This window comes from Monodon monoceros, unplaced genomic scaffold (assembly GCF_005190385.1).
Source record: "Monodon monoceros isolate NGI ecotype Baffin Bay Population unplaced genomic scaffold, NGI_Narwhal_1 Super_Scaffold_6, whole genome shotgun sequence".
NCBI classification, from domain to species: domain Eukaryota; kingdom Metazoa; phylum Chordata; class Mammalia; order Artiodactyla; family Monodontidae; genus Monodon; species Monodon monoceros.
In genome coordinates, this window is record NW_021703783.1 from 92,107,497 (window position 1) to 92,133,246 (window position 25,750).

Sequence of the window (25,750 nt, forward strand, 5' to 3'; positions counted from 1 at the left end):
ATCATGGGAGTGATAATTCATCATACTTCACAGGTTATGCTCACATTCAAAGGGGAAGGCATTAAATAAAGGTGAGGGTCATTGGGGTTTATTCACAGAATTCTGCCTACCACAATAGTCAAAGTTATAAATACTTTTTTTAAAATATTTTGATCATTTTTGGTTATGTTTAAGAAATTCTTCCCTATCCCAATGTGAAAAAGATATTCTCCTATATTTTCTTCTAACATTTTGAAGTTTTATTTTTTCACTTTTAAGTTCTTAATTCCTCCAGGATTTGTTCTTGTGCATGATATGAGGTAGAGACCTAATTTCATTTTTTTCAATATGGATAAATAATTTCCCTGGTATTATTTATTAAGCAGTTCATCCTTTCCCCACCAATGTGAAACGCCACCTCTGTCATACACTAAGATAACATAGTTAACCTGGGTCTGTTTTCAGGGCTCTATAGTTTGTTCCATTGGCCATGCACCCATCCCTGCATCAATACCACACTACCATGATTACTGTTGCTTTATTCTTGTTATCTAGAAAGGCAAGCTCTCCACCTTATTCTTCTTCAGGAACATTTTGGATATGCTTGAGCTTCTGATCCTTTCAGATAAATTTTTGGAATCAGCTGATCAAATTCAATTTTTGAATCCTTTGGGACTTTGATTGTAAATGCACTGAATCAGTGATTCTCAACTGGGGGCAATTTTGGCCCCCAGGGGACATTTGACAATGTCTGCAGACACTTCTGGTTCTCACAAAAGGAAGGGATGTGTGCTAATAGCATCTAGTGGGTAGAGGCCAGAGATAATGCTGAACATCCTACACTGCACAGGACAGTCCCCACATCAAAGAATTATCTGACTTAAAATGTCAATAGTACCAAGCTTGAGAAACCCTCCACTAAATTTATGCAATTTGGAGACAACTGATACTTAATATTTTTGATTATTTCAATAAACAATTTATTTTGACCTTACAGCCAGCCATTTTGCTAAAACTCTCTTATTATTTCTAATATGTCTGTAGATCTTTTCAAGTTTTCTGTATGAAAATCTTTTCATCTGCAAATAAATTTATTTCTTCCATTTCAATACTTACGTTTTAAATTTCACTTACTTGTTTTATTGTCGTGGCTAGAACCTCCAGTATAAAACTGAACAGAAGGAGAATGGGAACTTTTTCTTCTACCTGATTCTAAATAGAATACCTCCACATTCAAACGTATGGAAATTTTTTATTTACGTTTTTAATACTCAAACTAAATTGCATTTTTGCTAGAAAAAGTGCTCTGCGTGATACAGATTCTTTGAAATGTTAAGACTTTCTTTATAACATATAATCAATTATAAAATCCATACTTTAAAAAATGTTTTATTTACTTGACCTATCAAAAATTGAGAGATTTTGAAATCATCTACTATAATGGTAGATGTTTCCATTTCTTCCTGTAGTTCTACCAATTTTTGCTTTATATACTTTGAAGTTATTTTATTGGTTATATTCACATTTAGAAAGGTTATGTCTTCCTGGGGAATTAAACCTTTTATCATTCTCGTTAATAATGCTCTTGGCTTTAAATTCTACTTTGTCTGATATTAATGTAGCTATACTAGCTTCCTTAGTATAATGCCTGGTTTATCTTTTTCCACCCATTTGCTTTCAACCTTTATGTGAACTTATGCTTGCAGCATATATATATATCTGGATTTATTTTCCCCCAATTTGATAATCTCTGCCTTTTAACAGATGAATTTAACCCACTGATATTTATTGTGATTATTAATATATTTGGACTAATTTCTACCATTTTACTTTTTTATTTCCATTTGCTCCACTTTATCTACGCTTCTTACCCTTTATAAAATTAAAAAATATTTTTCATTCCATTTTTTTCTTGCTACTTTGGATTTACACACTCTACTTCTCTTCTTTTAGCATTTACCCTTGAAAGTTTATCATGCACATTTACCTTTAAATGTTTAACATCAAATAATATTCTTACCCATTTCTCAAAATATACAAGGAACTTAGAATACTATAATTCTGTAGACCCACTCCCATGGTTATCCACTATTTTAGCTGTCTTTTTTTTAAACTCGAAAGTTAGACATTATTATTTTACACAGAAAGTGTTTATTTTATTTTATATACATGTTGACTATTTGTTAATCACACCCCCTTACATCTCCAACCATTCTTCTGGAATAATTTTCCTTCTCTTTGAAGTATATTCTTTAATTATAGGTCTCATGGTGGTAAACTCTCAGTTTTTGTACTTATCTGAGAATGACTATTTCACCCTCAGCCTTGAATGATAGTTTTGCTGAGCACACAAATATAGTCTGTTATTTTCTCTCTGCACTGTGAATATATTGTATCACTGTCCTTCGGCCTCCATTGTAATGGATGAGAAGAGTTTACTTTTACTGGCATGGTAATTGTCATTCCTCTGTAGATGTATCCTCTATGTCTAAACATTGCTTTCACATTTTCTATTTACATTGGATATATCCTCTAGTTCACTAAATTAGGTTTTTTATTTCGATGGTATTTCTCATTTCTGTAAGTACCCATTTTTCAAATTCATACATTCATTCCTAATAATCTTTTTTTTTTGAAGTAAAACAGTTTTAATTCTTAAGAGTTTAGTTCAGCCCAAGAACCCAGGCTGTGAGAGACATAACTGACATTTGAATAATTGGATTAATTTAGAAAAGTGCAAGTCTGGTTTTGACAGTTGTGCTTTTGTATATTTCTTTTTTAAAGATTTTATTTTTTAGAACAGTTTTAGGTTTAGAACAAAATTGAGAGGGAGGTACAGACATTTCCCATATACCTCCTGCTCCACACATGGATAGCCTCCCCCATTATCAACACTGTGATTACATCCTTTATTTATTTAAATATTTAAATACATAGTTCTTCTACATTATGTATTCAACCTTTCTAATATCTACAGTCTGTGGGGGACTAGATATGTTCTTTGCTAATTACTTTCTCCTGTGTTTGGTGAAACAGATTGTGAGCTCATTGCCTGACTTTAATTGGTGGGAATCCTATGGACCTAACTTGTGAATTGAACACGTTTTCTTCTTGCAGAGAGAACTACCCAGAATCAATTCAGCCCCCTCTTGAGGGTCTGGGTTCAGCACAGTAATCCCATGCTTTCCTTCCCAATGCTAAAGGCAGGCCCAAAATTCATTTTCTTAACTACTAATAACTGCCCTTAAGCAACTCAACCTCTGCAGTCACCTGCAGTGTCCCACAGGCACCAGCTCCAAGTCACTTTCACCTGAGCTCACATGTCCTGTTCTTATTTCATTTACTTAATTTAATTAATTAATTAAAAATTTTAGAAGGAGAGATCCTTAGGGACTTCCCATACCTCTGGTGAGGCCAGAAATGTCTCAGTGTATCATTTCTAGTCTTTGATTGTTGTGCAATAAATGAGTTTCTTGGAGCTCCTAGTAAGTGTTATTGCCAGAAGTAGACCTGAAATATTTGTAGTGAAACTTAGCATCTAGTACAATTCCATTTTTATAAAAACAATTTCTTTCTAGTTATTCATCTTTATACCTATATGTATGAATGGATAGAAAGATGCCTAGAATTTATGTTCATCTGATATTAATTATGGCTATTTCTCAGTGATGGGATTGGAAGTGACTAATTCTTTACAATGGGCCTGTATTTCTTTTTTTTACAAGAGGGATTTTTCTGAAACAAAAACAAAAGAAGAAAAATAAGCAGACTAGAAGCAAATATTCTAAGATGTTAACAGCAGTTGGTTTAGGGTGGGTAGGGGTATAAGTTATTATTATTTTCTTTTTTATACATTTGTTTTTAAATTAAAAAAAAATCACTGCTTGAACATTCACCAACGTAAATGTTTTAGTAGCAACCACCATTTGTACCATAAGTCCTGCCATTGAGACTGTATGTGATAAGGCAACCAAGTACGACTCTACATCAAGTCTCTAAGTACAAAGTTCACTGTGGGAAGTAATATCAACACTGGTGTTTTGCTTATAAAAGTATGACAACTGATTAGCAGCTGTGTGATACTTCTCCAGTAAGATGGTGATCTTGACACATGTTATTTTGGTAGGATGGTAAGAACTCAAGCCTGACTGGGTTCAAGAACGAACAGAAAAAGAGAAATTGAGCATAGCAGGGTTTTTTTGAGAGTTGAGATGAAAAGGGGCACAGAGAAATGGGGTAATAACTGGAGGGGAATATGGGGTCAAGAGAAGGTTTTGTTTTAAGATGGAGGATCATACGCATGTGCTTGATTAAAGGACATTATGGATTATATGATCTAGTTTTAGCTGAAATAATCTTCACCAATGGACAAGTGGTTTAGAGATTCACATAGTGAAATGATGCCGGATTGAAAATAATGCCAAAATGCAACAGCAATGAACAAGAAAATGGCAGAGTCTACACTTCTAGCCACAGTAGAAGCTGTTGATCAGCCACATCATGGGGTTCAAAATAAGGGAAAGCTAAGCGGATATGAAAAGAGGTCAGCCCTGTCCTCCAATCAGTAATATTAAAGAGACTAATTGAAATACAGGTTTCTATCTCACATCATTATTGAACCTCTCCCATGAGTTTACTGTGTATGTTGCTCCCTGTGAGGTATCCTTTCCAACTAATATGATATTAAAATCAATGAAAAAGTTTTAAAAAGAGTATGACAACTACTTTGAAGTTTAACTTTTGGTCCAACAGGAATCATATACCATTTTTAGGGAAATACTTCCATGATGTAGAATGTTATTACATTTACCATAGGCCAGAGTAATCCTTCTCTAATCCAGGTAAAGTTCCATTGCAAAGAATAATGCCAGTAAAGAGCTCTTTATGGAAGACTGGATGATCCACAGAGATCATGCTTTGCGGGTCTAGTTGTAAGCAATGTCTCTGGTGATAGTTTTTATAATTATTATCTCTAAGGAAAGGACCTAAGTCTGATGCTTACAGCTCAGAGAAGCGGAGTTACCACTGTGCTTTATATAGCTTTCTGCCTTACCAATCAAGCTGCAATTATCCTTCAGCTCATCTCTTCCTTCGAACAACAAAATCATTTAAACAAAAACTACCCAAGCTATCTACCAGAATTAATTAACATGGGGGAAACATCCAGGAACAGGTAAAAAGAAGTAGAAGTAGTGATGTGTGTATTAACACCTTCTCTAAAGTACCTTTTTTTCCCTTGCTAATTCACCACAAAGAAGTGAGGCACAGCTGTTTCAGCTCTGGATCCTAAAGCCAGGGCATCAGATTTCTAGCAATGCATTCAATTTTACATTTCATTATAACTAAATTATTTAGAGGAGTCTTTAAATTCCTTCTGATGGAAATTTACCTGTATGATACCATCACTTGCCTCCATTTTCTCTAACTCAAATGTTAGAGTCATTTTCAATTTCTCCCTTTCTTCTCCAATACATCATCTACCTACCCATTTCCTTTCTAAATTCTGTCTTTAAACATTACCTGTCCCTCATTTCCATAACCCTAGATCAGGTCCTGGATGCCTGGATTGAAATAACTGTCTCTTATAAAGCTTCCCTCAAATTTGTATCTCCTTCATGTCTACACAAAGCGGTAAGAATTATCTCCCACCAACAGCTGTTTTCAGTAATAAGAAAGCTAAGTTCTGTGACTAAGCTAAACATCCCTTCTATTCTCCAAGGCCTACAATGGATCCTAGTTGCAAGTCATATCAAACTGAAATTTCCAAATACTGTTCATTACGTCCTTTATAAACTGTGCTGAGTACTCTCAACTATCTGTCCACATTTTTCTACATATTAAAATCTATATTCTCTATGCCTTTTAATCTGACAGCCATACGTTACCACGATTAATTCATTTCTTGTATTCTTTCCTACTATGGTAGGGACTATTTGTTGTCTCCTATATTCTCTCCTTCTTCCTTAACAATAGATTTTCTTTCATCTGGGCCCATGTTGGTTCGTATAAAGACTACATTTCTCAGCCTCTCTTAAAGCTAGGAGCATCCATGTAACTAAGTGCTAAACAGTAGCATGTAAGCCAAAATGTCACAGGCAACTTCCATTAATGTCCTTAAAGGGAAAGGGCATTCATATTTTCAACCCCTCCTCTTTCCTACTGGCTAGAAGGCAGATGTGATGGCTGGAGTCAAGCAGCCACCTTCCACCTAAAGTGGAAGCTACATGCTGAGTTTGGTGGAGCAACAAGACAGAAAGAGCCCTAACATCATGGAGAGCCATATCAATCCTAGAATACCTAGTTCTGGATTATTTTAGAAGAGCGAAATTCCTATTATGTTTACACCACTACCAATTTTGTGGCCTAATACTGTCACTTGTGGGTGCACCTAACTTTAACTGATCTACCCACCTCCAAATTTTCATTTGCTACTTCTTCTAACCCATTAATAATGCCCACCTAGTAAATTTTCTTATTTTCCCCCCACCCAACCGAACTGTCAGTTTTCTTTCTTCTTTTAAAATACAGTTTCAGATTCAAATGCCTACATGGATATGGTTAGTACTGCCAAGCTTACTTACTCTAATTTCTCTTTTTTGAACACAAACACACACATCTATATGTCCACTATGTATGTGTATTATACACAGTAATGGATAAATGAAATTTTAAAATAATGTAACAGATTTTTAACAAACTTACTACAGTTTTATATCCAAACACTCACTACTCACTTTAAATCTTACTACAGATGCACTTCAACGATGCTCTCACTCACCAAAACTCTTTTTGAACACCGTTTTTGAAACAGACTGAAAGCCCATCACTAGATATAACCTCTATGAGAGCAGAAATACACCCAGTTTGCTTACCAGGCCTAGAACAGTGTCTGGCATATAGTAAGTAGGTACTCAGTACATGTTTGTGGTATGAAAAAAAAATTAATTGTAGCAAAACTTCTTCATTTGCAAGTAGATTGATTTTTTTTTAAATAGTCAAAAGATATTCAGAGCTCAGCCTAGTGAATAAGAAGCTGTTATCAAGTGGGGAAATACCATTTTGGGTTTTTTAAAAGCAGTGACTATAAAGCAATAAGCTAGATTTTCTTATATGGATCATAACCATGGCTCGGAGTTGAGCTAGTTCTGTAGCAATTTAGGGACTCATTTCCTAAGCTTACAGTGAAGTGAGCCAAGCTTGCTCCCGTTTCAGAGCGTCTGCACCTGCTGTTCCCTCTGCCGGAACACCCCAGATATACCTGGATTGTTCCCTCACTTCATACAAGTCTCTGTTTAAATATCTGCCTCCTCCAAAAGGCCTTCCCTCCCTACCTGACCTAAAATAAAGCATCCCTGTCACTCTCTGTCCTGTCACTGCTTTTCTTCTCTTTATAGGACTTGACACTATCTGACATAATATTTTATATCTATTTTGTTTATGTGTGTTTAATATCCATCTCTGTCACTAGAATATTTGCTCCATGATGAAAGGGACTTTGTTTTACTCACTGCTATAGCTCCAAATTTCTGCTAGATATCCAAATTTCAAATTATAAATTTAATAAATATGTTTATAATGAAAGAAAAGAAGAGGAAAAGAAATGGAGGAAGGAAGAACAAGAAAGGTAACAGTAGCAAAAGAGGTGAAGAAACTCTAGATGAGTCATAATTGGTTATTTTACTCTGTTACTTTTTTCTAGTATCAGTTTGAATTTAAGGCTTCTATGAGAAAATTTCAGAATGTGTCTCTTTGGAGATTTATTTCAAAGTACTGGGTACCCTAAAGAAAGAGGTTCCGTGACTTTCAGAAGCATTTGGTTGGTATCTACTATTGTAATTACAATGCCCACCTCTTTTACTATCTTTCAACTGCCCCAGTCCACACAAGTACAAATTGAGTGAACATTTGAGAACTCCTGACTTACAGTAGTACTTTAATGATTTTTAGCAGGATGGGTTTGTGTTGGTATTACTATTAACATTTTTAAATTTCAATATTTAACTGACACTTGGAATATCTCTCTTTCAAGATGTTGCTTAATAGAATTACATGATAAAGCTGGGAGGCAGGCCTTTGAAAATGCTTTTAACTCTATGTTACTCCTACTATGCCCCTCACTTACGGCACAAAGTGTAGTTCCTTTCAAGGGACAGCTACGTAAGTCACATTTCATTAATGTTTTTGCTTCCTCAAACTGTCCATGCTTTACACACAATTTAATAACAGGGTTTGTAGTAGAGAAGTTAGAGCAAAATGACTTTCCTTTATGTTTTAGCAAATTCAGTAGAAAAGATAACTGCATTTTCCTGCTGATTTCTATTATAACATTATAAATAAGTGCCTTCTTTTTCAGGTTCAGTAGTCCAGATTTAAAGTTTTAGGCAAAGGAAAGGGTTATATAACACAGGGTATTGTCCTCGAAGAGTTTTAGAGCACTTTCAGAATTTTGAGGCACATTTTTTAAAATGTCAATTTCTTCATTTGGAGGATCAAATAGTGCAAATGCACACACAACCAGACCCCTAGTCTCAGAAAAGAGTTCTTCACTCTGCAGTTATGATTAACATCTTAAAACTGAATCACGATGCCAAATAGGGTAGTCACTAGTTTCATACCTTTAAAGCTCAAAAACATTTTATTTGAATCCCAGATAAACACATTCAGAAAATAGTCATAAAATTTTCTACTGAATAGTATCTTTCATCATTATTCTCTACAGTATAATGTCTAATACAGTAATAGCAGTACTAATACAGTATTAATGCTTCAGTATTAAAACCTAATGTTTTATATGTTTTAGCTGTTCTTAAATGATACCTATTGCACTCTAGGCCAATGCCCATTATACGCACTTTTATTATGTAGCCTTGCCGCCTTAAGAAGCTTACACTTCTTCTCTGAAGCAGGGATTTCTGGTGCGGGAGCAGAAGCACACGCTGTTGGTGAGTTACCCATACCAGGTAATCTTTTAGGAAATGTCATAGAGTAGGAGGTACGCTGTCTAGTCCGACATGCTACTCTCCTCTCTCTATGCAGCAACTGTTCATTCGTCAGCAACGTTATAACTTGCTTAGACTTTTCCCGGATATAATGACCTGAAAAATACATTAATTGGGTTAGAAAAGAAAATATTAATTAAGGCTACAATTAAGTTTTATTCTAAAGAAAATTAGGAAAAAATGAAAATGTAAGCAAAGCAAAATATTCTCTAGCAAATGTAGAGGGAAATTTAAGCTTCATTAAATTGTCAATAACTGTACTCCTTTTCTCATGCTCTAAGAAGTAAATAATCATATGATGAAATCATATCACACACTGACATTACATTTTTCACCTTAAATATGGTATTGGATTTTCCTTTTGAAAGCAATATATACTCTTCAATAAATCAAACAATACAGGCATACAGAGGAATGAATCAGATCTAGATGTACTGACCTAGATGTATGACCATGACATATGGCTAAAGATTTAAAGTAATATGCATAGCATGATCCAAATTTGTAAAGCACAGGGGAAAATAAACCATTATATATGTAGATAGAAGAGAGAAGCAGATAGAGAAATACAAAGATGGGTGGATGGATGGATGGATGGACGATGGATGGGCAGATGTACCCACAACATTGTGTATATACACAATCAACATTGTGTATAACTTAGGGATACAATTAGGGTAGGACAAGGGAGGGCAATTGGCTTGTCTCTGACATAACATCCTATCAAAATAACATGATGCCATTAATAGAGTGCCAGAGGACAGTCTAAGACCAGAATTCTAATAATGCTGCTGTCGTCCTTAACCATTGGAGTGACTCTGAGCCAGTTAGGTGGTCTGTCTAAGCCTGAGTTTCCTATCTGCAAACTGTATACCTGTTCAGGTTAATTCACAGATATAAAATTATACTCATTCAAATATATAGTATTACTAGTACTATTCTCAACCATCTCCCATGAGAAATGATAAAGGAAACACCTCTCCACATCTTGGGACCAACTCATATTAACATCTCATGTCTTCCAGAAGTAAACTGAAAGTCCCTAAAGATTCACTACTATGCTCATTTTGGGCTCCAAGTGTGATGAATTAAAGTGTTAATATTTCCAGCTATAATTTACCAGTAGTGGAAGTAGTGAGAAATGTCAAATTCAGGGTATATTTAGACGGCAGGGGCCACCAATGTTCTCTAAGCACCAGTCATTTCATTAAGATTCATATAGACAATGTCAAAAACCTTTGCTCAAGTTGCCATCTTTTCCAAGATTATTTTATCTAATCTCACTTCTTAGCCATTTTTTCCTTCCAAACTTCTTTGATAACTGCTTTAAACCACATCATTCTCAGCACTCTTAATTTCCTATGATTGGCTTGCGGTCAATAACCAAAAAATCCCACGTGTTTTGGGTTACCACTCTGTTGCATGATAGAAGCCTGCTGTGACTGTTGTCTTTGGGGACAACACACCAGATACTACCTTCTCCTGGATAATTAACATAGCTTGATTTGGTGGGGGGACTTGCCTTCCCATTCTTCGCTTCATGAACTCATCTCCTTCCACTTTCCCCCTCACTCCCTCTTCTCCAGCCACCTTGGCCACCTTATTCTGCAGTCTCACCACACTCTTTACCTCCTTAGAGCTGTGTGCTGGCCGCTGCTTCTGCCAGGGACTCTTGGCATGACTAGACCCCTGATTCATTCAGGTCTCTACTCACATGTCACCTCCTCAGAGAAGCTTTCCTTCTGTCCATCCTCTCTAAAATAGCCTCACTCCCATCACTCTCTATTCCCTTACCCTGTTTTACTCTTCAACTTGGCATTGATCACTACCTAATACTGTTCTATATAGTTATCTGTTTACTTGTTTATTCTTTTCTCGCCTAGAATACAAGCTCCATGAAGGCAGAGACTCTTTAGTGTCTAGAAGAGTGATTGGCACATAGTAAATGCTCAATAAACATTTACTGAGTGAATGAATCAATAAAGGAGCAAATGACCAAAAAAGTCTCAGTTTTCTCCTTGACATAATACAAATGGAGCCAGATAGATGAAAAATACTAATTGACAATTTATAACTTAGCTGCCTGAGAAAGCTGCTTGGCCTGAAATAATTTCTTACAACACTCCTAATTAGAAAAGGTTACAACTAGAAATTATGGGACAGATGTGGAATATTCTACTTGGAGTCTGCATGGATTGGTGGAATTTGAGGACAGCTGCAGTAGTTCAAGGGATGAGCAGGTATGTCAAGCAGAATGCCAGTCAATGATGGAGGGCTCCTCCCTGCAGCATCAGGACGGTGGGGCCACAGGAGTTTACAGAAAACAGAGAAGAAATCACCCAGAAGTGAACTTCCCATTCAAAGCTGCCCGCTGCCCTAGCTACCTCCCACCACCCTCGAGATGCTGGAGAGCAGGAACCTGGATGTTTTAAAGTGTCAAAGTTGAAAGTGAAAAAAATCTAAGAGCCCAATAAACCTGCCTGAGATAAATAACAGAGATGAGATATGAAATAACAATAGCAATAAGATGGCTACTTACTTCTTACCAATACGTTTCAAAAAAGAATGAATACATAGTACTAAAATAGAATAGTACCGAAAATAGAATAAACTTAGGCAACAACTGCTTTGTGTTTGAAAAAAGGGGGGCTAGGGAAGGGAACTGGGAAGGGGGAGAGGGAGAAAAGGAGGCAAGGAGAGGGAGACAGACAAAGAGAGGAGAGGGAGGGAGGGAGAAAACAGATTCTCTGAAATAAGAAATTAAACTATGTTAAGAGATCAATATCCAAAGACACTATGTAAAACACATCAAGATGTAAAGCTTGTTGGTTGAGGTAAAGGTTAAAATAAAAATAAAGCTATATACTGTTTAATTGTGAATGTTTTGGTTATAAGTGACAGAAACTCAATTTGAACGGGCCGTGGGAAAACCAGGGGCTGCAACTGGGCCTCAGATACAAATGAAGCCGAGACTGGAAAACTACCAGGACCCTCCGCCTCCCACCTCTGCTTCTCCCCGTGTAATGCCTTTATTTTCTCCTTTCGCAGGTCGACTTCTTCAATCTGAATGTAGATATTACCACAGACAGCTCCAGATTCTCATCTCACACGCTGCCACCTGAGAAGTCCCCCTCTTCATTTATTCAAATCTGAAACATCCAGGAGAATGACACTGAGTGGCCCAGCTTGAAAGTCATATACTCATCACCGTGGCCAGGGGGTGGAATGCTACCATTGGCAACCCCCATTAGAAAGACACAATGGAGTGAGGGAGGGTCAACAAGATAGAAAAATGAATGAGGAAAAAGCCAATTTGAGCAATCCTCCCAAACTGAAAGGACAAGGACATACAAATCACTAGATCAACTATGCAACAGACCAGTTCCAAGGATGTTAACTTTTCCAGTCATTTAATCATTTCCTGAACACTTAAGTTTCAGGAAATGTTCTAAGTAGTGGGGGCACAGGTGAGGAAAAAAGAGACAAGGTCCCTAATGAAGATAATTTCAGATAAAAATTAATGCTCTAAAGGAAATAAAGCAGAGGGACATGCTAACATCAATTCAGGGTGCAGTCAAGGAAAGTCTTACTGAGGAAGTAACATATCAGCTGAGTCTTAAATAGCAAGAAAAAGCCAGCTGTGCAGACATAACAGGCAGAGAGCAACTGGCAGAGGGAACAGCCCAGATTCCACTGCTTCAGGAAAGCCTTCTACTGAGAGATAACAACCCCTCTTCCGCCTCGCCCTACATGTACATCAGGGCCTCGATGGTCAGGCTCTGCTTTCACACACTCTCATAGCACCTACACTTGTCTTTCAGAGTGCTTCCACAGTTTTTAACTGCCTATGTGATAAATGTCTTTTTCTCCATTAGAGTATAACATCCACGAATGCCAGAAGTGTACTTGTTCACTTAAGAGATACTTAAGAAACGTTTGTTAAATAATATGCTGAGGAAAAATTTCCTAAATGCAGGGGAGGAGTCTAGATAAATTCACAACCGAATGTCATGTAACAAGATTTGGAAATATGGTAAATTCAAAGATATTGGGCACTGAGATGCATCAGCAAGAAAGACACATACCAGACTTAAAACCAAAAAACACATATTGGGCTTCTTGTTATAAAACATCATAATACTCCTCTCTCCGTTCCTGACCCACTGACCTGCCAAGATCTACTCTTCTTCCTATATTCCTTTCTCAGTGAATTTTACTTCCATTCTAAGCCAGAAGTATGAACATTCACTTCCCCAGACTCAGTAATCCATGTCTGTTGATTGCACCTACTAACCATCTCCTAATTCCATGCTTTCCTCTCCATTTCTCTTAGTTCAGGCCTGTGATGTTCTAAATCATTTATTCATCTGCAGTCTCCTTTCCGATCTACCCTCCACAGAGCCTTCAGGGGTGGGGATGGGGTGGAGTGCGGAGGAAGAGGAGAAGTATCCCAAACAGTATAGCTGATCAAGTTATTTTCATAAAAAACCTTCAGTCAAGTTGGCACAGTAAGTTCATGCTTCAAAGTACACTTCTGCTCTATTCCAAATGCACAGCAATAATAGACATCACCAGTTCTGAAAAACAAGATAAAAACCTCCAAGAACCAGAAATATCAGAGAAATGAAAAAGCACTGAACAGGGCTCAAGCCACAGGGCTGCTGGGCTCTTGATCTGGAGGCCAGGAGTTCAGCCCCTCAGGTGTTAGGGAACCAGAGGTGGTCTCACTCTTTGATGTTGGGGGTATTCATGCTTGTGAGAGAAGGCTGGAAAGAAAAGAAAAAGGAAAAGGAAAAAAAATAAACAGCCACTAATTGGTTCCTGGGCTGTAACATATTTGTAGCTGTGGGAATAGAAGGACACAATGCAGCCCTAAGGCCTGGAACTCAACTAAGCCACCCCCTGGCTCAGCAACTGAATCTGTGGCACCCTCATATCATCACAGGGCATGACCCCTGAGCTACCTTTATAATGCTGTACTGGAGGTGGAAACTGAAAAATCAGCATAAATGGAAAAGTGAACATGGTTAGCTGGGGAAGAACCTCTCACCCAAAATAAGCCTGAAAACTAAAATTCCAAAATAGATTTTAAAAAATCTTAAGATGGCCAGGAAATGCAGCAATTAAAACATATATTCACTCCAAAAGAAATCAATGTTCTATAGGATTCTATAGGATCTTCTATAAATCAATATTCTATATTATTGTAAATTTAAAAATCTAATAACAAAGATTTTAAATAAGTATTAAGACAGAACTTAAATAAATACTAAATAAAGATTAACACAGGAATCACATTCACAACAAGGAATATGAAATTATGAAACAAAACAAAAATAGGCAGAAATGAAACAAGAACAGATAGATATGAAAAGAGCCAACTTAAAATCCTAGAAATGAAAGCTATAGTCACTGGGATTAAAAAGAAAAAACCCTCAATACCCAAGGCAAACTCCAAAATCTAACAGTTGAAGAGAGAATTGGTAATCAAAGAATAGTACTAAGGAACTCTTCCAAAATACAGCACAGAGAGGCAACAAGATTAAAAAGATTAAAAGTCATAAGGGACAGACTGCAAGACCCCAATAGTCACTCAGAAGAAGTTTCAAAAGAAGAAGAATACAGTAATCACACACACACAAAAAAGCAATATTCAGAAAGAGCTGGGAATTTTACAGAAAAGCCATAGAATCCTCACGTCAAAAATGATCTCCAAACACCAAGCAGGATAAATAAAAATAAAAATAAAACAATACCTAGAAACACTGTAGAAAACCAGAAGAACATGTAAGATAAAGAGAAACTCAAAGCTACCAATCCCTTCTTTGGGCCTACAAGAGCCCACTGGCCACTCAGTCAGCAAACATTTATTCGACACCTCCACAAACTAGGTGAAGAAACAGAGATACAACTGAAGTAATCTCAGCCCTCCAAACGCCCACAGTCCAGTGAAGGGACTGAGGTAAAATAAGTCATTACAGCAGAGCCATGCGTGCTACCACGACGTGTGGACAAAGCACTACGGATGGGTGAACTCCACAGGCAGTGGGAAAGCACTTCTGGTGCATTTTGCATGAAGCTTTACTTGAACATGAATATACGCTGCAGGAAATAATAAAAGTAAAAATATGTCAATGGCTAATATTTTTACCTAACATTGACTTATGACTTACTATGTGCCTGACTTTCAGACATTATCTCTAATCCTCACAACCACCCTCAGAGTTTATGAAGTACATTTTACAGATGAGAAAAGAAAGTTTAGGGTGGGTAAGAAACTTTCCCAAAGTCATATAGTTGATAAACTAGAAAATATAGATTGGCTCTATAAAAATAACAAAATATAGACTTTAATTTCTTTGACTGACTTTAGTATACAAATGCAAGCTATTTTATTTGATGAGAACCTGAGAAGAGAATGATTCTGCTGACACAGCACTGAAGTCCTAACCTGGTTACTGGCCCTTTTGTGTTTACTGTCTGCTGTCCATATGAGTACAATAAACAAAGAGCACTGTGGGAAGACTGGCTGGATGGGAACAGTTAACTTTATATAAATTCATGATTTGCTTCTTGCTACTATGATTATCAGTATGACTCTATTTGTTGAAAAGGAGCGAAAGACGATCCAAAATATTCAACTAGGTATAAAGGTTTTGTTTAAACTCACAGTAATATAACTTTTAACAATAACAGAACAGGCTTATCATGACCCAAAAGTCTATAATATGGTTGTTAAAGGAAATTCATTTGTTCATCAAGACTACAAAAACGTTTGTTATAGGAAATCACATTTGCTCACGGAAGCTATAAATGAACTCAGCAGCATTGTGTTAAGTAACCAGCCTCTCGAAAGATCAGCACACCTACATTGCATTAATTAGTCAAGCCACCAACATCTAGCAGGTCAGTTCAATGGTTAGAGAATTCTGACTACTGCTGTCTGACAGCTGTAGAAAAAAATTAAGTCTGTGCCCTTTGAAGCTAGAGTTTTTTCCACAGTGTTCAGTCACTACATCACACTGCCTAGGAACTGTTGCTTCCCACTCTCCACATCCAGTCCCTTCTGTAAGAGAAGTAATACCTCCAAATTTTAGTTTTTTGACTTTTAGAGCCTTAACACAGCTAACCAAGATCTAAAATAATATTTTTACTTTGAAATGTTTTCTTTTTCTTGAACTTTCTCTTTCCAGGTATCTTGTCTCTTTTCAATTTATTCCAGTCGCCTTGAAAAGAAAATCCCTATCATTCCTTTTTTCTCCTACTTGCCCAGGCTTCCTCTTTCTCTAAGCCTAAATACCTGAGTTTTTCTCTCCTTCTACGAGTACCTGAACTCAAAAAACAAACTCCCTCTCAAAAAAAGTTGATTTTAATCATTTATAAGCTAGTGTAAATATAAACAAATGTATTACATATTCCAGAAATTTTACCTTTCACATTTTAATTTCTTAACTACAGCTTAAAAGGCTTTGTTCTTACCCCAAGACATTACGACTTCAGTGAGCAAATGGGTAGGTGAATGGTAAGGGTTCATCCTCGAGTTTTGGAAGACACACAGAGAAGCAGCCTATACAAAATCAGCCATCAACATAAATGTGAACTGTCTAATTTCCTAAATTAGATGACTGATAATGACAGCAGAAAACTAAAATGGCAGTAATGTCATCAAGGCATGCTACTTCTAGTAAAATAGCTTAACGTAACTTAACAACACTGAAAATTTGTTTTTTAAAATGTACCTTTTAAAAATCTACCTTTAGTTTAAATATATGTGTATAAAATATATTTACTTTATATAAATGTAAAATGGCCCATTTAAGTGAAATTAACCACAATTTCATGACTTACCTAATTGAGAATAAAACAGTACATAAAGTTATAAATATGCATTTCTGAGAATCTGAATTGGTTTTATAAAAAGAATACTATAATTTGTTTAAATAGTTTAGTAGTATGAAACATTCAACCAGGTATTTTTCAGACAATTTTAATTAAGTTCATTCTGGTAGCTCAATGAAACTATTAGGATATTTTTAAGAACTCCTTAAAAATTAAGAGAGGCTGTGTAGCATAATAGTAGAATAGAACTAAACAGTATTAGGATATATATGTTTTAATCATGTTCAGCCATTAATTAGCTGTGCAACCTTACCTAAAAAACTTAATCTGAGTGTTAACTCATCAACTCTGTAAGAAAGATAAGACATATCCTACGTTCCTCATAAGATGTTGTAAGGATCAAATGAGATACCATACATGGAAATGCTCTATTATTAAAATCTAAAAATGCTCGAACAGCTAGATTACCATACAGGAAAGAAAGAACTTTACTCACAATATACCTCCAGTATTTCAGGTGAAATATCTCGAAATATAAAGTAATGTGTCCAACTGTTAACCTTAAAAAGAACTACAGTAAGTATAATACAGTGTCCCAAAAGTCTGAAAACATAGGGAAAATCATGTATTTATTGTAAATTTTTTGAGATTATTCATTGCTTTAAATTTACTTCACCTGAAAAGCTGTCTGGAAGTTGAAGAAAAACATATTGAAAACATTATTTGAAAATGTTAACTAATGTACTATTTGAAAACAAATTTCTCCTGTTTCCCAACTACTGACTTGTTTTCTGAATTTTTTCCCTTGTAGTATCACTATTATTAATTATTGATCATGTTCTAAATGATAGGCACTGTTATAATGTTGGAGATGGAGCATGGACGAAGCAGACATAAAATGTTCCTGCACTCATGAAACTTACTTTCTGGTATGAGGAGACAGACAATAAACAAATAATAAGATAAATCATACCCTACATCAGATAAGAAATACTATGAAGAGAAAGAAAACAGAGAAGGTGGCTAGGGCATATCAGTACAAAGAACGGGTGGGGCTGCTTTTTTATAAATAAGGTACATCCAGAAGGCCGCACTAACAAGATGACTTTTTGAGCAGAGATCCGGAGGATGCAGAAAGCACTGCAGGTATCTGGGGACTCCAGGCAAAGGGAACAGCAAGTGTAAAGACTAATGGAGAAAAAAAAGACTTTCTTCTATAATATTTTCTACTTTTATCTTTTCTGTATCTCTTCTTGATAACCTGTTTCTAGGGTAGGATCCAGCTGTTGATTACTTGGATCACTACAATTTCTCTTCGATTAATTTCCCATTACAGACTTCACTCTCTGCTATTTTTCTTCTTGGGCTGAACAAAATCATTCTTACTGATTAGTTTTTCAATGATCACATTCCTTTCTTCAAGTCTCTTATTATTTTTATGATTTCCATTAGTAAAAATTTATTGATTATCTATTATGTGCCAAGGCCTGATGGTAAAAAGATGATTAACATATGGTATACACCCTCAGAATTTAGCTAAGGAGAGATATATATAGTAGATAAGATACACTGTAAAAAATACCACTCTTATATTATGAATAAAGTGTTGCAGCAATTAATTCTGCCCAGCAAAGAAAAGACGAGAGTTGGGGGTACAAAGGAAAAGGCCTCTGAGCTAGGATTTGAAGACTAAATAGGAGTTCAGAAAGCAGATAGCAAGGAAAGAATATTACAGGGAAGAAGAAACATCTTAAATACAAGCACAGCGATGTATAAGCAAATAATATATTAAGAATGCTTGGTGATGCAATGTCCTAGATTGAAGACTAAGGAAATAAGAGTAGAAAGGTAGATTGGGAACACACTAAGAGTCTTGACTCTATCACGAGAACCAATGGGGTTTTTTTTATACAATTTTTAAAAATTTAATTTAATTAATTTATTTTTTGGCTGCTTTGGGTCTTCGTTGCTGTGCGTGGGCTTTCTCTAGTTGCGGTGAGCGGGGGCTACTCTTCTTTGCGCTATGCCACAGGCTCTAGGTGCGCGGGCTCAGTAGTTGTGTCTCATGGGCTCTAGAGCACAGGCTCAGTAGTTGTGGCACACAGGATTAGCTGCTCCGCGACATGTGGGATCTCCCCAAACCAGGGATTGAACCCGTGTCCCCTGCATTGGCAGGCGGATTCTTAACCACTGCGCCACCAGGGAAGTCCTGAGAACCAGTGGTTTTGAACTATTTCAACTGAACACACCATCAGTAACAAATTTTTGTGCATGCATCCACCCCCAAATATATATATACATTTATTTATGTATAAATTAAATTATGTCAAGAGCTACTATTCTAATATGTTACACTCATTAGGGAACAAACATAAAAAGAGAAGTGTATAAAAGATAAAAATGAGTAATGTTTTCCCCAACGGAATCATTTTTCGTTAATTAATATTTATTAATAGTGTGCACCAATGTTATCAATCAACCTTCCATAATCAACAAATGAATATACAGTTGACCGTTGAACAACATGGGCTTGAACTGCACGGGTTCACTTATATGTGGATTTTTTTCAATAAATATGTACTACGGTACTACACAATCTGTGCCTGGGTGAATCCGAGGATGTGGAACTGTGGACTGTAAAGTTATATGAAGATTTTCCACTGTGCGTTGTGGGGGAGGGGGCAGTGTCAGTACCCCTAATCCCGACATTATTCAAAGGTCAACTGTACTACCCTTCTGTTGACAATTCAGTTCTAACTTGCTTTTTTTTTTCCTCTCTCTCTTGATGCTAACAAATCATCAAGAGTATTTATAAAGTCCAACACAGCATAGTTGTACTTCTTTAATCCTAAGCTCAACCATTAGGGAATCTGAAAGACCTTTATGATAGTGTATTCAAACATACCCATATATACCATACCTGTACATATAAAACGCATAAATGAATAAATAGGTTTTTCTATACATTTATAATTGCATGCTTATCTATTTTATGCTCAAAATAGCTCATAAACTCTTTAAAGCAGGGGCTGACCCTTTCTTTCTACTTAAAAAGAAATTATCATAGTGCTCTGCTCAGTACAGTGATAAAATAGCTGTTCTGTAAAGTACAAAAATGATTATATTTCATTCACTATTATCCAAAAAATTATGCCTTTTTACAACCTAACTCTTGGGCATGGAAAATTTTAATTAATATTTAATTTTAATAATAAATTTAACCCTAACGGAAGTTGATGTCTTTACAATTTCTGGATTAAGAGGCGTAGCATGCTCAAAACCCAAGAAGATATTCTCCAATTTCATCATTAAGCCTCAAACCTGACCTAAAAAAACACATAAAAAAAGAGAGGATGGATATACACCATGGCCAAGTGGGATTTATGCTAAGAATGCAAGGTTGGTTCACCTATGAAGATCAATGTAATACACCAAGTAATAGAATAAATGGGGAAAAACACATAACATCAACAGATGCAGAAAAGGCATCTGACAAAAAGTCAGCACGCTATCGTGATAAGGACACTCAGCAAACTAGGAATAGGAGAGAACTCTGTCAACCTGATAAAAGGTATCTATGAAAAACCCATCCCTGACATCATACTTAATGGTGAAAGACTGAATGCTCTTAAGATCAGGAACAAGACAAGGATGTCTGTTCTCACCACTTCTATTCAACATTGTACAGGAGGTTTTAGCCAGGACAACTAAGCAAGAAAAAGAAATAATATTCATCCAGATTGGAAAGGAAGAAATAAAAGTATCTCTATTTGCAGATGACATAATCTGGTATGTAGGAAATCCAAAGGAATCTAAACAAACAAACAAAAAAAACTATTACAGCTAATAATTATTACAGAAAATATTACAGCAAAGTAGTAGAATACAAGATCAATATATAAAACTCAGATGACCAGTTGAATTTCTATACATCAGCAATGAAAAATATGAAAATGAAATTAAGAAAACAATTTCATTTATAGTAGTACCAAAAAAAGAAAAAAAACTTAGGAATAAATTTAACAAAAGAAGTATAAAACTTGTACAATGAATACTACAAAACACTTATGAAAGATGACTTAAATAAAAGGAAAGATTTCTTATGTTCACGGATTTGAGGAAATAATATTATTTAGATGGCAATATTCCTGAAATTGATCTACAGATTCAATGCAATCTCGAAAAATTCTAGCTGCCTTTTTTGCAGAAATTGATAAGCTGATGCTAAACTTGATATGGAAATGCAAGGCACCCAGAACAGCCAAAACAATATTGAAAAAGAACAAAGCTGAAGTTGCAAATAAAGTCACTTTCCTTTATTTCAAAACTTACTACAAAGCTACAATAATAAAAATAGTGTGGCACAGGCATAAGACTAGACATATACATCAACGGAATGAATTAAGAGTACAGAAATCAGCCCATATATCTATGGTTGATTTCTGTAAAGGTGCCAATATAATTCAATGGGGGAAAGAACAGATTTTTCAACAAATAGTAGTGGAACAACTGGATATCTGCATGCAAAAGAATGAGGTTGGACCTCTACCTTACACCATATGTAAAAATTAATTCAAAATGGACCCAAGATAAATGCAATAGCTAAAACTACAAAACTCTTAGAAGAAAACATAGGTGTAAATCCTTATGACTTTAGACTAGGCAATGAGTTCTTACATATGACACTTAAAGCACAAGCAAACAAAGGAAAAACAGATAAAATGGACTTCTTCAAAATTTAATCAAGAAAGTAAAAAGACAACCTATATAGAATGGGAGAACATATCTGCAAATCACCTATCTGATAAGGGTCTTGTATCCAGAATATATAAAGAACTTCAAAATTAAAAAAAACAACAACACAAAACAGTTAAAAATGGACAAAGGATTTGAATAGACATTTCTCCAAAGAAGACATATAAATGGCCAAACAAATTCATGAAAAGATGTTCAACATAATTAGTCTGTAGGGAACCATAAATCAAAACCAGAATAAGATACTATTTCACATCTGGTAAAATGGCTATAATAATAAAAAAAAAAAGATGGACAATAACAGGATTAGCAAGGATGTGAAGAAACAGCAATCCTCCTACACTGCTGGTGGGAACGTAAAATGGTACAGTTGCTAAGGAGAACAGTTTAGTGGTTCCTCAAAAAGCTAAACATTGACTTAACATATGACCCAGCAATTCCACTCCTAAGTATACCCCCAAAGGAACTGAAAGCAGGGACTCAAACTGATACTTGTACACTAACGTTCACTGCAGCATTATTCACAATAGCCAAAAGGTGAAACCAACCCAAGAACCCATCAACAGAATAAACAAAATGTAGTAAGTACATACAAAGGAATGTTATTCAGCTATAAAAAGAATGAAGTTCTGATACATCCTCTAACATGGCTGAACCTAGAGGACTTTATGGTAAGTTAAATAAGTCAGTCACAAAATGACAAATACTACATGATGCCACTTATATCCGGTACCCAGAACAGGCAAATTTATAGAGACAGGAAGTAGATTAGATCAAGCCGCGTAGTTACTGCTTGATGGTTACAGAGCTCCTGTTTGGGGTGATGAAAAAGTTTTGGAAATAAACAGTGGTAATGGTTGTGCCACAGTGTGAATGTAATGAATGTGACTGAACTGTACACTTAAAATGGCAATTTTTATGTTATGTTTATTTTATCATAATTTTTAAAATAATACACCAAAACCCATAGGATTGTGCACTTTAAATGGGTGAACTGTATGATATATGAATTACATCTCAATAAAGCTTTTTTTTTTTTTTTAAGTGAAGGAAAAAAAAGAAGAAATGAGGGCTTCCCTGATGGCGCAGTGGTTGAGAGTCCGCCTGCCGATGAAGGGGACATGGATTCGTGGCCCGGTCCGGGAGGATCCCACATGCTGCGGAGCGGCTGGGCCCATGAGCCATGGCCGCTGAGCCTGCGCGTCCAGAGCCTGTGCTCCGCGACAGGAGAGGCCGCAACAGTGAGAGGCCCGTGTACCACAAAAAAAAAAAAAAAGGAGAAGAAGAAGAAATGAGCTCTCGAGCTGTAAAAAGAATCTTACGGAAGAATCTTAAACGCATATTGCTAAGTGAAAGAAACCGTTCTGAAAAAGCTATGTACGGAATGATTCCAACTATATAACAGTCTGGAAAAGGCAAAACTATAAAAACAATAAAAAGATCAGTGGTTGCCAAGGGTTCAGGGCAGGGGAGAAAGGATGGATAGGTGGGGCACAGGGCACTTTCAAGGCAGTGAAACTGCTCTGCATGATACTGGAATGGTAGACACACACACTGCATTTTTCAAGACCCATAGAACTGCAGAACACAAAGCGTGAACCCTTTGTGTAAACTAAGGACTTTAGTTAATAATAATGTATCAATACTGGTTTAATTGTAACAAATGTACCACACTAATGCAAGATATTAATAGGAGGAACCATGTGTGGGTGGGGAAGGGTATGTAGGAACTCTGTACTTTCTGCATAATTTTTCTGTAAACCTAAAACTGCTCTAAAAAAGACTATTTTAAAAATGTATACTTAACACAGAGATTGCACTGAATTTTATCCTCTTCTCATAATTCATAAGACTATTCACTTTAACAAACTATAATTTTACATTAGATGGGGAGGAAGTGCTGATTCTTTTACCATTGCAGAATATCAGGCACTACTGAATCTTTCAGTTCAGTATCCTGTACAGCCTTTCCCTACTTCTCCTCTTCCACCCCCAACAAAATTACTTAATGACCTAAATTTCCATATTCATAAAACTACTTCCTTCGTAGTTTTTGAAGATTCCATAGTCTTTAGAAACACTTTCTTACATTTATGACTAAATTCCAGTCTAATTATAATTACAGTGACATTATTATATCAAATTACCATGCCTCCTATTTTATTCATTCTGTTCTTTCTTTTTCACATTGCCACCTTGGTTTTATTTGGTCTAATTATAAAATGTTTTTTAAAATATACAAGTTTATATAAAACAAAATAAAAATCATCTCTAATACTACCAGTACCACTTGCTAAACTCTTATCTTATATACATAAACATAATTTTTTAAACAAAATTGGACCATTTTGTATATTCACTCTCTTTCTTTCATTTATTCTCTCACTCAACCAATGTCGATGGCTCCTCTCCTGCCAAGACCCAGCAATGGGCAAGGTAGACAAAGTCCCTGCCCTCATGGAGCTGACATCTTTTGGGGAAAAATAGGCAAACATATTTGCACTCCTCACAACCATCCTATGAGACAGATACTGTTGTTATCCCAATTTACAGAGAGCTAAACTGAGGCCTCAAGTAATCTAGTAAATTGCCTGAGGATACAGAGCTAGGCAGTAGCAGAGTCAGGATTCAACCCCAGGTTGAATGACAACACTATTTGATGACAGACTCTGAAGCTTTTAACTTATAAAAGAGATATATATCTTAGTATGATATACTGATCTTTACAAAATGGTACTGGGGGTAAAGGTTGGATTAGCTCCCCAAAATAACGTATTAACTCCAAGGACATAGTTCCTTGACTTCAATCATGAAGTTTGTTCATGGAAAATTATTCATTACTATTTTTGCTATACTTAAATTTAGTAGGACCTCAAGTCCAACTTTTTAACTTTTTTGGTGTATTTGTTTTATTCTTTTTCACTTTATTTTTAAATTCAATTTATTTAGACAAAAACAAATCAGTTCACCCATTTCTCCCCACCCAAACCTCCACCTCTGACAACCACTAATCTGTTCTATGAGCTTTTTTTTAACTCTACATATAAGAGAAATCATACAGTATTTGCCTTTCTCTGTCTGACTTATTTCACTTTGCATAATGCCCTCGAGGTCCGAAAGAATGAAATCTTGCCTTGTGCAACAACATGGATGGACCTCGAGGGCATTATGCTAAGTGAAATAAGTCAGACAGAAAGACAAATACCATATGATCTCTCTTATATGGTCATCATCTATAAGACATTTTATCAGATACCTAAGTGTGTTAGTTTCACACATCCTTTTGAAAAACAAAATATTGTTCTCTAAGGCACTCAAGAGTCAACACAAAGGATTAAACTGAAAACCGTAACTGTCCTAGAGGAAAGGCAGCTAGTACATTTAAGAACAACTTTCCCCCAGCTCCTGCTTTAAAATGATCCCCTCCCAAACTCTTAATCTTTACTGGCACAATGTATAAACTTCAACGGGTACCTTGATCTTTTCCAGCTTCATCTATGTGTTGAAAATCTTTTAGTGTTTGAAGGTTACAGAACCCCTCTCTGCAATGCTGAATAACTTTCTTTGATCCATTCTTGATGAGATAATCCATTAGGGTAAGGGATTTATACACATGGCGCCAGTTCTTCCCATGGTCGTTGAGTCTCTGCCATAACATACTCATAATCTCTGAGAGAGAAACTGTGTTGAAAGTCAGGTCACTGATATCTAACATCAGAGAACTAGAAGGACCCCAAGGGTCATTAGAAGTTGCTTCCCTGACTTTTATTTCCGCATCTGAGTAATTTTTCACAAAGTTTTTTACTTGCCTCCTGAATGCCATAGGTAAGACAAATTTGAAGGTGAGATGGGGGTTGAGAGCCATGGACTAGGAGTTTATGTGATTGGTTTATAAAACCTTTGAGAGGTAGTTGGTCCCCAGGTCTGCCGCTCCCAAATACAAATGATTAATCTCCACCTTGACAAGGTATCAATTTCCTGCAAAGGAAGGCACAAACAATATGTAAGTTAAATATTTTTTTAAATGTCTACAGAAGATCAATTCAGTCTGAAAAAGCTAGCTTTAGTTTCCAAATCAGTGCCTCACTTACATCAGCCAGAATTGAGGGTACCATATACACACGTTCCTAGGATTGATATGGGAAAATCTCTCACAAGGGATTGGCCTATGTTATTTA

General features: G+C 36.0%; 1 protein-coding gene across 1 annotated transcript in view; it reads right to left on the minus strand.

The window, feature by feature from the left end:
• Positions 1-25,395, minus strand: part of ENTHD1 (ENTH domain containing 1) — a 99,002-nt gene extending 73,607 nt beyond the window's left edge. Inside the window, exons 1-2 of the mRNA XM_029204125.1 lie at positions 25,047-25,395; positions 8,832-9,074 (exon numbers count right to left, since the gene is read on the minus strand). Coding sequence (XP_029059958.1) covers positions 8,832-9,074; positions 25,047-25,395 — 592 coding nt within the window. The remainder of the gene's footprint in view (positions 1-8,831; positions 9,075-25,046) is intronic.
• Between the last annotated feature and the right edge of the window lie 355 nt (positions 25,396-25,750).